The sequence below is a fragment of the Phaethon lepturus genome, unplaced genomic scaffold (assembly GCF_000687285.1).
Source record: "Phaethon lepturus isolate BGI_N335 unplaced genomic scaffold, ASM68728v1 scaffold18893, whole genome shotgun sequence".
In the NCBI taxonomy this organism is placed as follows: domain Eukaryota; kingdom Metazoa; phylum Chordata; class Aves; order Phaethontiformes; family Phaethontidae; genus Phaethon; species Phaethon lepturus.
In genome coordinates this window covers 2699-16542 of record NW_010528604.1, presented here as the reverse complement: position 1 = coordinate 16542, position 13844 = coordinate 2699, and the positions used below count along the sequence as shown (strand labels likewise).

Genomic DNA, 13844 nt, shown 5'->3' with positions numbered 1-13844 from the left:
TCAGCCTGAATACAAATGTATTTTCATGTTGGCTCTTACCCAGCTTGCTTCTCTTCGGTGGTGACTGTAACTTTCGGTATTTCTTTTTTCCCCTCCTTTGCTTTGTGCTTTCCAGGCCAGCTGTCTAGTACTGTCGGCAGGTCAAAGCTGTGCAAGCATATGCTGATGCTGCAGTTGGCTTTTGGGGCTGCGTGCTTATTTTATATATGTGTCCTTCCTCCGGTGGCCTTGTTTTGTTGTTACGGAGCTATTCACTAGTTAAAACAGGTGACTTCTTTTGAAGGCTTGTCTTCTAGAAAGAAATTATTTCTAGTAGGCTGTTAATCATGCTTCTGTCTTTAACCCTTTCCTTTTTTAACAGGAAGAAAATGAACCTGAAATCTGAACGCAGAGGAATTCACGTTGATCAATCAGAGCTCCTGTGCAAGAAGGGATGTGGTTACTATGGCAATCCTGCTTGGCAGGGGTTTTGCTCCAAGTGCTGGAGAGAGGAATACCATAAGGCCAGGCAGAAACAGATTCAAGAGGACTGGGAGCTGGCAGAGCGGTAAAGAGCCCTCTTTCTTCCTTTATCTCTTACAGTAGGGTGACTTCACTAAATACTATTCCTATCTCCTGTTTTCTAATCCTATTTGCTCTGGCTTAGTTGCATCATAAGTTCTCAAACTCGACCTTTTCCATCAGGAATTAAAATCTTCCTTTTGATGCAAAGATGAATATTTATGACATTCTAATTTAAGAGGTTTCAAAAGAAAGTCTGTGAAGTAACAAATGTAAACATCTCCCCACCCTCAAACAAATACTTTGACCTAATTTGCATACTGAAGTCTGTAATTCTAACGAGCGGTTGGAAGGGTGAAAATGACAATTTTGATTAAAATACCTCTGCCTCTGGAGACCACAATTATTGTCTTGAATATAGCCATCACAATGGTTTTACATTTCAGCTACTGATTAAAAAAATTGTGTCCGTAGTCATTCTTCTGCGAGGTTAAGCCCAAAAGCATCAAAGCTTTAGCTTTAATAATTCAGGTAGTTTTTCTAAGCCTGTATTTTCTCTGCAAAACAGTCTCATTTTCCTAGTGTGATAAATGCTTGACCCTGAAAATCGTGGAAACCTACGACTGAGTGAGAAAATATGAGCAGCTACAACTGCTTTTTGTTGGGTTTGAGTAAAAAGCAAAAGCGTTATCCACTGCCTGAGAAACTTCGAGCATCCTCTTTTGTACTACAGCTGTCCTTTGTGTCGCTTCTGGGTGTGAGTTACATGACATCCACTCAGAATTAACTGTTTCAGCAATATGTGAACTCTTGAGATGGAGGAGCATCTAGCTGTGTGTTAAGAGTTGATTGGCTGTTGACTTGAGCTGGCCAAGATGTTTGTTCACATTGACACAGATTCTCTATGTATGCTTACCTTACTGTGTTAGTGGTGTATACCAGAACTCTAGGAAAAAGTGCGAACGACTTGAGACGCGTGTCTGCAGTCGTGTCTGGAACACTTTGGAAACTTGAGTTTACCTAGTGATACGTTAACCAAGGTCATTGGGGGAGGGCAGGGAAAGGCATTGATTGCACTGTTCACATCAGCCTGCCTCATGAAGGTGACACCTGTGGAAGCTCTCTGAACTTGAGTTGGGTCCAAACTCATGGTTATGGTTTGGAAGCCCCAAGTTTTCTGGTATCTAACTACCCTAGGCCCTCTTACCTTAGGCCTTGAAGTAGTTTGTTTTTAAAGTTCTCTTTGCTGTCTGGCACTGGAACTGATTAACTGCAAGACAGGTAAAAAGAAGTGCTTGAAATCTTTTCTAGCCTCATCAGAAGGTGCCAGGTAAGCTGTTGAGTACAGTACAGAGGACATGTAATTTTTTTGCTGTGCCATAAATTTGGCTTAAACAGTTATTAAGGACTTCAGTATTACTAGAGCAGATAGTTACGCTGTCAATCTTATAAAATCTATGTACAATAAAATGGGGCATTTAAGGAATTGTTTAATAAGTACCTGTTCAATAGGGAGATGCTAAAGGAACAGATAAGCTGTGATTGTTTGCTGTAGTGAACAGGCAGGCTTGTCAGCACAGATAAGACTCAATTCCTTCCTTGAGATTACAAATGCAAGACCATTTGTGGTCCATCCTGAGCTGGATGGATTTTCAAAGAAAATTGCTCAACCTTTTAGCATCTTGAAGGGCAATATAATTTAACCTATTTTAATCCTCCTGTGTAGGAAGAAAAGTAGCCATTGAAAGATGAGTACATTTGCCCTCCCCTACTTTGTACACGTAGATTAAAAGATGGGCTTGGTCTTTGCAAAACACCCATCAATGTTGCAGTAAAGTGATTTGCCTCATTTTTTCAATCAAGCCTATGTATTACCAAGACTTTCAAAACAAGTTATGACAACAGTAACGTCTCTCAGAATATTTCTGAGATTGTGAAAGGGTATTTCACTTGCTCAGCTGCGAGACATGGTTTTTGTCTTCGGTAAGACGGTAAATGATGGTCTGTGGTAATAGATGGTGAAACTCTGAACAGGATGCAGGGAGGAAGGTGACTGAATTGATTATTGGAAATGCTTCTGCAGTCTTTCCCCTCGCCTTTACCTGTTTGTAGAATTCAGGGCTGTGACATGAGGGGAAGGTGACCATGATTATACTTGTCTCCTCCCTTTTGACCTTACTATGTAATCCTCCCTGGCCATCTTAAGCTTTCCCCCACTTTCACCATTACAACATGGTAGGAAGCAAGAAATGAAGATGGGTATAGAGGAGAATTAGCGTGTCAAATGAGTAACTAATTTCTTGCACAGGAGACTAGCTTATTTGTGCTGCTTTAGGCACTTAAATTAGACCTGCCTTTTTCTAATTCCAGGCTTCAGCGTGAGGAGGAAGAAGCGTATGCCAGTAGTCAGAGTACCCAAGGGGCACAGTCACTGACCTTTTCAAAATTTGAAGAGAAGAAAACCAATGAGAAAACACGAAAGGTCACTACTGTGAAGAAGTTCTTCATTGCTTCTTCCAGAACAGGCGCTAAGAAGGGTAACTGTCTCCTTTAATGGTTCTGTACAACATGTTATGTTGAAAAGCTTTTTTTGATACATGTATTATACTAAAAGGCAGAGTAATGCTCTGTGACGTGACTTTAAAAAGTTGCAATAATGATGCTTCTGGAGAGCGATATGTGAAGTCGTACTGAAAACGTGAGCTTTTGGGTGATAGCAAACAATCTCTTAAATAGAACGGCGCACTTCTAAATCTGTGGCTGTGTTTGTGTTAGTTATACAGGAGTTCTTCCACTAAAGTGTAGTAGTAGAAATGTGTTCCTGGTGGTGGTCTACTGCACTGCTGAGTAGAAGTATCTTCTTTGTATGATGCACGTTCTTGCTAGATTCACTAGTCAACCATAGCGTGGTACTGTGGTTTAGGACTTGAAGGGGAACTCTTCCTGAGGAAGGCATGAGAAAAGGTGCTGGCTATCCGTCACCTCAAACTGATATGTCCAAATGTGAGAGAAATGCTGATATAAAGTGTCAGATGATGCTGCCATAGTGGATCGCTTCAACAGCTTTAACAGGAAAATTGGAATGTGTAAGCAGGGTGCCTTTAAATGAAAATAAATGTGAAAGGAAGCTTGTAGTGTTTGTGCATATGTGGGTTGTGAATATTGTGCTTGGCTAAATGTTTATTCTACAGCATGTGTTACAAGTAAGAATGATTAATGGCACTGATGTCTTTGCATAGTAATAGCTTTCGTGGGCAAACAACAGAAAATGTTAGACTGTGGAGGAGACATTCCAGAAGAAAAAGCAACATTAATGTGTCCTAGCCTTATAGACAATGCATTTCCTTAATAAGAAATTCTAAATATGTCTGAATTTCATCTTAGAATTTGTCTTGGTGCATGGGCAGCAGCTGGCTAAATGAGGCATTCAGCTATGTATTAGAAACTTTTTTTTTATGTTCATTCTTCTCACTCTCCATATTTTCTTTTTTTTATCTCCTTCACCATCTCTCCTGACATGTTCCTGCTCTTGGTGTCTGGCTTGCTTTTGCATTTATTTCAGTGGCTCAAGAGAAAATCGTTAAGCAAGGACAGCTTGGGAGGGAGCGAAATGCTGATAACATTCTCAGGGATTTGAAGGAGATATTTACTCCCTCCTGGGAACTGGCTTCCCCTACTGAAGGTAATGCAGTACAGCTTGAGCAAGCTGTCTGCTTGATTATAGTAAGCTTAGTTCTTAGTTGGGCTTTGCAAAATACAAACTAGGGTTGTGCCAGTTCTAACTTGTGCTGTTGAATATGAAGATGATAAAAGCCAGTCTAGCATCTTGAGGTGAACTTGAGTCTCTAATTCATTGCTTTTTGGTAGGGAGAGTATAGGAATAAAGCTGAAGCTTCTTTGAGCTCTACCTTAGCATGACATCTGAAGGATTATGCAGTTTCAAAAAAATAAGAATGTTGTAAGAAGTAGCTAGATCTTGTGCTGCTTCATATTTCTATTAAAAAAATTCCAGATTGCCATTTTAATTCTGATTATAAATTGAAACTATTTCAATTTAATAGTTCACACGTCAAGAACTTGTGCATTTTCAAAACATCTGTAACATAATTTGTTACATTAATCAAAATGACAATTGCAATTCAAGAGAGGACATACTGGTTTCATTTAAACCAAAAGGACACCAAAACCCTTGGTGCAAACAGCTTTAGGATCTTGTCCTATGTTATTTCTTTGCAATTCTGACGTGTTCTGTTGACTAAAGAAATTTGAAGATGTACTGTTCTTTATTTTGCAAGTCATATGAAGATGATGAATGGGTGTGTGTAGCAGAGCTAATGACAACACTTCTCTTATATTCTTTACTTGGACTCAGATCCAGGACCATGGCACAACCATAGTGAATCACTGGAGTGCTAATGTTCTGCTGTGACAACTAGCATTTTTGTAGAATGCCTTGAGAAAGATTTTTAATATTAATAGTGTTTATGCTTTGTAAAGGTGATCCTTTCTTAACTCTACCTTTTCATTTTGGCATATCTTCTCTACTAGGTTCTCTTTAACTTGTTCAGATGGAATTTCTTTTCTGTAATCAGCCTCTTCTAGTTGGACTTAATTCTTTTAGAGTACATGACAAAGCTGAAAATATTTTATTGCTGAAAGTACATTTGCTCCTGCAGTCCTTAGTAATCGGTGCATATTGTACAGATTCATTTTCCTTTAATCAGGATTTCAATGCAGATATTAATGAGGTTTCAACATTTCTGAGTCACTGCATGTAGTTCTTGGTGTGACTCATTAAAAAGTTCATTTTAACATTCAGTTTTTTTAATGCCTACACTAACAGTAATCTGCCTCAGTTGACTACATCTCTCTCCTCACTAAAAAAATAATCTCTGGTAAACCTGTGACTGAAAAAAACATATTCATATTCCTTAAGCTCAAAGACTGGAATGAGGTTCTTTATTTTTACAATACAGTGAACTCAGTGTTGAAACAAATAAATAGATCTTCACCTGTTCTTTAAAATGAAGTCAGTAATCAATTGTGGAAAAAGTATCTTATGATTCTACCCTTTCAAAAGTGTACCTGCTTTCTTTGTTATTTCAAAACTATGCTCTCTTCTTCCTGGTTATGTAACATTAAGTGGAACAAATTTAGATCAACATTTAGCATTGGTTGCTGTTCAGCTTGTATACTGTACAGGCATTCTACTTTGAATCTTGGGTATAAAGAATGTCAGAGGAAAACCCCTGTGGAAAAAGTGTTCTTGTGTAACTAGAAAGGAGATCGATTTGCACTTCCTATTTTTATTGCTACAGTTGGAATGTAAATATTTGTAAAACCTTTTCCATTCTTATCACTTCAATACTATAAATGTTCTAATGGTATCTGACCAAATTATCCAGCGAAGGTTATGCTGAATTGTAGAGGTCCTAATGAGTCTTGTGCTTTGGTCAAATGATCGGTGTTTGTTAGTCACTGGATCATACGGCTTTGAATTTACTATAGTGCTGGATCTCTTATATATATAACAACAAATAACAGCAACAGCAAAACTCATAAGCTGCCTCAAGTTCAAATTAAATGTGGCAATTTAAATATACTAATCCCATTTATTTTCCTTTTATTTTGGAGTTCTTGCATGTATGCTAATTGCAAAATTTCTTTTGTTGTTGTGCATGTTAGTCTTTTTGGGTTGAAACATATGATTGTATCATGTTGATCATGAATATTTTCATGTTTTCTGTCTCTTTGTTGCTTGCTTTTCATCATGTTCATTTACATCATCTCTATTCAATCCTTCATTTTGAACAGTGTTGGCTGGCAAGTTGAAAGGTGGGTGAACTAAACTTGGGTAGTGAAGGTATTGGATCGGTACGATTAACTTGCAGCGTATACCTTGGAAAATCAAATGTGTTTGTGTGGAAAAACCCCTGTGGTTGCAGCTCTATAAACTTGCATCCAGTGCTGTGAGCAGTCCGTGTTCCTGCCTCCTCCTTGAGTGCCGAGCAGGTTCCTCCTCGGACAGATGCGGTGCTTCTGCTCTCGCCGAAACACAAACGGCCAAGTTCTCATTTACACTGCAGGAGCGATTCTGTGGCATCTGCCGCCCTTGCAGCAGCCTCACGCTCCCGTCCCTTGTCTCGTGCTGCTGCTGCTCCTGTGAGCCGGCAGGAAGCCGGCCTGGGCAGCTGAGCAAGCGGAAAAATAACCCCGTAAGAAACACTGCTTTCTGGCTAGGACTGCCCCAAACTACGGCTCCCTGAGCTAGTTCATGAGCCAGCTGAATGAATACTTGTGTTGGTGCAAGCAAAGGAGCAGGAGTGTGAAGGTGAGGGAGGATGGAAAAGGGACCACTCCATTATCTTAAACTGCTGCAGAATCCTATCTGGAAGCCTTGACCTTATGTGGAGATATCTTACTTGGGAATGAAAATGTAAGAAACCGGAAAACCAATCTGTGTTACAGTAATTTGCTAATATAAAAAGGCCATTAGTGTAAATGGGGGTGTGGCTATAAATGTTTCACTGGAACATTCTGTTTCCTAGAGTTCTGTTTAATAAAATCCAGCATTTCCCGGGTAAAGCTTGAGAAATAAATGCTTATTCATCTGCACAGTTGAAAAAAAAAAAACCTGAAATTTTAACACATGTTAAACTCTTCCTGAATTCACCCATCAGTGTAACAAAGCTAATCTGATGTGCCCAAATTTTCCCAGCAGAGATCCAAGAAGCCAAGGCTCCCAGCCCTTCTATAAACAGGCAGGCTAGCATCGAGACAGATCGAGTATCCAAGGAATTCATAGAATTTCTCAAGACATATCATAAACCTGGACAAGATATCTATAAGCAATGTAAACTATTTTTGGACACAATGAATCATAAAAGGGTAAGTTTTGCATGCCTTTTACATAAATAAAATGGGGAAATTAGGGAGAGGTGGATAAAATGCTGCTTTTCTTCCAGCAATTTGGTTTTTGTATATTGTATACAGGAGTCTTCAGCTGATATGCTTAGTCAAATGAAAATCTAGCGGCAGTCTTAAATTCTGAATGCCTTCCTTTTTGGTACAGTATATGACCAAAGAAACCCTCAAACCCCAGTATCTCAGGTGTCTTGAGAGAACTTTCCTTTGCATCCTGAATAAATTAGTTCGGAAAGATAAAATGTCTGCTGAACAAACAACTTTCTAGATAACTAGGACTTACGGAAATTATAATATATTACATAATGAGTTTTTAGATATCTTAAGTCTACAAAGTCTTAAAGATAATAAAGTATCAAACCACATGTCTCCTTTGTGTAAGGGGAACTTGACTGTGGGTTTTGTTTTTTTTTTTAATATGGGTTATAGCATTCTCCATATAAAAAATTTAATGTTCTTGAAATATTAATGTGTATGTAGTGCCACCTATGGTTGAAATGAGTCAGTATTCAGCACGCCTTCCCCCCCTCCCCTTTCCTGGTTAGTATCTAGTTATGCAAATTATATCCTCAAATTGGACTGGAAATTAAACAGAGTACTGATGGAATTTTACATGCCCTCCATTTTGAAAACATTTTAAAGTTTTTTTTTCTTTTAGAACTGATTCATTCTAAGCATAGAGTTTGTGAAAATAGTGTATTATTATTATTGGCTATAAACATTGAAAGTACTCTCATTTCCTGGCCCCTTGGTAGTTTGTGCTAGTCAAAAAGAAGTCTTTCTCAAAACATACAATTTGCTACTACCCAAGGCTTAAAATGCAGTGCTGCTATCAGAACTGAGACTTTGTGTTCACGGTAACCGTCTAGTTTTTGGCCTTGGAGGATTCAGAAATTAAGTTCTCTCTCCATTTTTTTTTTTTACTTATGTTTTTATGCCGCCATTTAATGGTGAAAAGTGACTTGATCAGTAAAGTTAATTTTTAACCCTTCGAACCTCCATTTTGTTCTTCAGTAGCTCGGTTAATGCTCAAAGGACAATGTTGTTTCGCAAAGAACATTGTGAATGTATTTCATAGTAACTTTATCATTAGAAGGGTTTATTGTATAGATATTCTTTCCAATATATTATTTATATTCTTTGTTTTTTGGTATACTGTATACAATCTTTTAAAAAGTTAGAGACAAAATTGGGAGCAAATGCTCTGCTTAATAGCCTACATTATTTTTTCACCATTTCCCCAGATGTGTCTGGGGAAAATGGCACTGCTCCTGTCCAATTCCATTGCTAATACACATCTGTTCAGCAAATAAACGTAAGCCTTTCACATGTTAAAGAGCAGCTATGTCTCGGTTCCTCATATTTTTGAATATAATTTAGCCAATGTAAACACCTCTGACGATATATTTGCATTCTCAGACTGTTACTGCAGCTGGATGCTTTCCTTAAACAAAAAAAAACCCATCAGAGGCATTGCTGCTCTTTTTTCCACACGTGCATACTTAATCAGTTTTCTGTTACAGGACTTAAGTATTGAGGAGCAATCTGAATGTGCCCAGGACTTCTATCAAAATGTAGCAGAAAAGTTACAGACACGTTGGAAAGGTATCATGTTCCTCTTCCTCCTGTCTTACTGCTGAAAAAGTAATGTTTTGAGGATAAAGCCTCTTGCATTTTCAAGTAAAAACAAAGCATTCCTAACCAGTGCTCAGAAATGCTGTTAACAAATTCTAGTGCCGTAGTTAGAACTATTCCCAGCAGCACCAGTTCTATGAAGTTTTGCGGTCTAAATTACTTGTTTTTACAGGTTTTTCTTAAACTCTCAATTAAATGTGGTTCAGTTAATTTCTTGTTTTAAATTCAATACTATTTGTTTAAAACTGAGGTTGAAAGTGTAGCCTCAACGCAATTAACAGGCTGTGAGCCTTACAGTACACTGTAGTGCACTGGAAGCCAGTGAGAGGGGAGTGCTTCTGTTGCCCGCTGCTTTTATGTGCCTGGTATGTAAGTGGCACAGCTTAAACATACCCAGGGATTTTTTTTAGACATAAATGGGAACAGAGGACTTGGAAGACCTCGCTGGATTTATTCTCAAAGACTGTACTTTCGAGAAATGTTCTTGTAAGCTACGAGCAGCGGAACCTAATTTGTGTGTTGAACATGCTTCATTGTGAACCTGTGCATGTACTTACTTTGGCATGTCCCTGTGGTGTTCTCACCATGGTATTTTTACTTCTGTAGAGAGTGAAAATATTCCAATTATATCCATTCTTTATTAACTCAGGTTGGCTCAAGTCAGTAGTACTGATTTGGTGATATTAGGACCAAACTGTAGTAAATCTTCAAAAGAGCCATGGAGTACTTCATTTACTGTATTAAAATAATGGGGATGGGATTTGTACCTTTCAGTGCCCCCAGAAAAAGTTGAGAAAGCAATGGATCAGATTGAAAAATACATTATGACTCGACAGTATAAATATGTCTTTTGCCCTGAAACAACTGACGATGAGAAGAAAGATCTTGCTGTCCAAAAGAGAATCAGGTAAGTCTTTGAAAGAAAAATGGTTGAGTAATACAGAGTCCTGTCAATAAGCTCCAAATCAAGCATGTTAAAAATATTTTGCTGTACATACAAAAATGGCAAGCTTTTTAACTAGAAAGAGTTAAAAACACTTTATTTAAGAAACAGAAGTAATGAGTAGAATAAATAATGAAAGCTGCTATGCTAGGAAAACTAATTGGTGTGCTTTTGTTAAATTATAGCAGAAAAAGACAATATTTTTTCTGGAAACAAATATTTCAGTGGAATAAACTAGCTTATTACTGGACTAGTGCCTCATTTACACAAAGCACTCCTTGTGCATTGAATTCAAGAAGCAGCTGGTTTCAAACACCTGAATGTTACCGACACAGAATTTACCATTTTTTCTTGTCACAGGGCTTTGCACTGGGTAACTCCACAAATGCTGTGTGTTCCTGTCAATGAAGAAATTCCAGAAGTCTCCGATATGGTTGTAAAAGCAATTACAGGTTTGTGAACAATGAAGTTTATGTGTACAGCTTTAAATTTCAGATTTCTTCATAGAGATTATTTTCTGCTGTCATCAGAAGGGGGTCCAGGCTTTTAGATCTGCAGTAGTCTTTGTGGTATTGGACTAGTAGATCATCTGTGAAGTGGAAATAATTTTTCTGTCGCAGAAGTGTTTAGGCTTAGCTGATCTATTTCAGATACTTAGACCGAACCGAGAGTGGGTTGAATAAACAGATACTTTTATGGAACATCAAGGACTACAGATAAAAATGATGCAATTTTAGTATTGTCCTACTCATTCAGGTGTCTGATTAATATGGTTTTAATGATTTGAGAACTTTTTTATCTTACAGATATTATTGAAATGGATTCAAAGCGTGTCCCTCGTGATAAGTTAGCATGCATCACCAAGTGCAGCAAGCATATATTTAATGCTATTAAAATCACAAAAAATGAACCAGCTTCTGCTGATGACTTTCTTCCAACACTTATATACATTGTTTTGAAGGGAAACCCACCCCGCCTGCAGTCTAACATCCAGTATATAACACGCTTCTGTAATCCAAGCAGGTTAATGACAGGAGAAGACGGCTACTATTTTACCAATCTGGTAAGTGCAGGAATAGTGTTGACATTTCATACAAGAAAATTGTCTTTTATTTGGATGTAGGAATTAAAACTACTCTTCAAATAGTGGTTGAGGTCACTTAAGAGTACAGAAAGCTTTTTTGCTTTATATCTCCTTCCTCTTCCTTATCTGTTTTCCAAACCAGTCAGTGCTTTGCTTTCTTTATAATATTAAACCCTTTATTTGAACAGTCTGATGCTAAGACTTGGGTATATTTTTATTCTGTAAAGAGATAAAATACTTTTTTCTGTTCCTCAAATCCTGAGTCTGGACTATGCAGATGTTATGGATACCAAGTTCCATATTTAAGATCATGAGAACTTATCTCTGGAAGGGACTGCAGAACTAGGCCATTAGTGTGTGGAGGTGAACAGGCTTTGTAAAGCTTCTGCAGGAGGCATTTATTGGTGTGCTTGTTTATATTAGAAGGAATTATGATTATGAACTTGGCTTCTCTGCATTTCATTGTAAAGCGATGCTGGAGGGAAAATACGTAGTTGAATGAAATACTTGGAATGATAAAAATTCCTTTCAGTAGGAGGAGAGCATCCACAAGGTAAGATGAGCATTTGGCGTTCCTTCCTTCTGAAAATGAATAGAGAGCGTAGCAGATCTCTGCTGATTAGATTATTAAATATTAATATAGTGCTTTCCTCTAGTTGTCATGTCTTGTTCTTTCTGGTCTCTCACCTCCAAGATGCAGTGACCTGAGGTTTGTAATAGATGTTATCCTGTGACTCAGTACCATTCCGCTGAAACGGTGTCTTCCTGTATCGTTCTCCAGTTTTTTGACTTCTTTAAACTTTGGGGAGAGAAGAGAGGCATGTGAACTGTCTGATGTAGTTAGCATCTGTAAAAGGTCTTTAGGCATTAAATAAAATAACCAGTTACTGGTCTAACAACAGGATTAAAAAAATAGAATGCATAAGTTCCAATCTGTAGCTTGCAATGATACTCACTCTGTTTTGTTTGCAGTGCTGTGCTGTGGCCTTCATTGAAAAACTTGATGCTCAGTCTTTAAATCTAAGCCAAGAAGATTTTGATCGTTTCATGACTGGTCAGACATCCCCGAAGAAGCAAGAATCTGACAGTTTTTCACCTGATGTGTGCCTGGGTGTTAAGCAAATGTATAAAAACTTAGACCTACTATCTCAGTTGAATGAGAGACAGGAAAGAATTGTCAATGAAGCCAAGAAGCTTGAGAAAGACCTAATAGATTGGACTGATGGAATTACAAAGGAAGTCCAAGATATTGTTGAGAAATATCCATTAGAAATAAAACCAAAAAATCAAGCCTTAGCAGCTATTGACTCTGAAAATGTGGAGAATGACAAGCTGCCCCCACCACTGCAGCCTCAGGTTTATGCAGGATAATTATCAGTGTTAACTTCGAAAAGCATCGTTATCCACACCTAGTACTATCTGCTACTTGGGAAGGGAAGTAAAATTAAGGCTAAAAATCAGATGAGCTTAAATCAGTACATTTTTAAAGGTACATTTTTTTGTTAAGGGTAATGAATTGTATTTATTTTAGTCAAGTAGATTTCTATTAGGCTTTTGTGGGTTTTTGAACTGAATTTAAATTTTCTACACAAACCGGTGTAATTTTTAAGCAACACTAGTCCATTGACATCTTTCCTGAAAGCTTCCTTCTAGGCATGCACTTACTTGTTTTTAATAATTAGTTTAACTTAAAGAATTTGAGTTCCAGCAGAACCTCAAAAGGTACCAATGTTAGTCTGAATTTATTCTGTAGCTGTAAAGATGAAATATATATTGTAAAATATGTAAAATTGTAAATAGATTTAAAATCTGTCTCAACTGTGCATGGCATCTTGTGTATGAGTGAAAATGATATAAAAGTGTTCATTTTGGCACCTTTCAGTTAAATCATGTTGCAGTATAAACACAAGTACATTGTTAATGTTTCAGTAAGCTAGATGGTATAACTAATGAATTACAGTCAGAGAGGATATTGTAATGATTTGAAAACTTGAAACTCGTCTTGTAATGTCTGTAAAAAAAAAAAAGTGTTATTTAAAATACGACGTTTCTTCATGTAAACGTTCTCTCTGTTTTGTCAGTACACCTGACAGCCTTCAGTGGTGCACGTAAGTGCTGATATTACTACTTTTGAAGAGAATGTAGAGCCAAGCTTCAGAAAAGGAGGAAATATTTTTATTAAAAATTGCATAATGTGGAACAAAAAGGGGGTGGGGAGGAGATAATGCAGGAGTTGCACCAAACGTGGCTTTCTCTTGCTGGCGTTGCCTAGTTATTTGCATCAGTGGGGCTAGGTCTTGATTGCTTTTTTGACAATCCTGATAGATAAATAAGTTCATATAATAAGAGGCTACTTTTTAGAAGAAGCATGAGCCATCGCTCTAAGCAGAAAAGTGCACTTTATTTTCATGAAACATCGGTCTTCTGATCTTTAGTGACCCCCCCCTTTAGCAAAGGGTGTTACCTTGCTAAAGTGTTGGACATCAAGGTAAATACGGCTTAATCACTAAAAGTTTCATCGGTGTATTTCAAGTTAAGAATAATAGCTCATTCCACAAAAAGTAACCTCTTGCAATATAACTTTTTTATGCCAGTGAAACATTTTATATACCATTTTAAATATCTTCCAGTTAATCCAGTCTGCCATGGCTTGTTTTGTGTACCTGAGATATCTAACATAAAGCTACGTAGCTTGACTACTCTTAAGCAATGTTGAATTCTTACCATCGAAGAGGAAAATACCTACCTCTTTATTCT

At 37.6% G+C, this 13844-nt stretch overlaps 1 protein-coding gene across 3 annotated transcripts; it reads left to right on the top strand.

Annotated features, from left to right (window-relative positions):
- The first annotated feature begins 362 nt into the window (after nucleotides 1-362).
- On the top strand, nucleotides 363-12726 carry RABGEF1 (RAB guanine nucleotide exchange factor (GEF) 1). 3 transcript variants are annotated; one of them, XM_010283724.1, is made up of 10 exons: nucleotides 369-547; nucleotides 2872-3038; nucleotides 4064-4183; nucleotides 6316-6336; nucleotides 7223-7389; nucleotides 8949-9030; nucleotides 9835-9967; nucleotides 10364-10455; nucleotides 10810-11066; nucleotides 12060-12726. In XM_010283724.1, exons 1-10 carry the CDS (start codon nucleotides 369-371, stop codon nucleotides 12456-12458), a joined length of 1617 nt encoding a protein of 538 aa, XP_010282026.1. In that variant the 3' UTR covers nucleotides 12459-12726. The 3 variants fall into 3 exon arrangements, with proteins under 3 accessions (XP_010282028.1, XP_010282027.1, XP_010282026.1); XM_010283726.1 differs by lacking the exons at nucleotides 4064-4183; nucleotides 6316-6336 and having other exon boundaries at nucleotides 363-547; XM_010283725.1 differs by lacking the exons at nucleotides 4064-4183; nucleotides 6316-6336 and having other exon boundaries at nucleotides 367-547; nucleotides 7220-7389.
- The last annotated feature ends 1118 nt before the right edge of the window (nucleotides 12727-13844 follow it).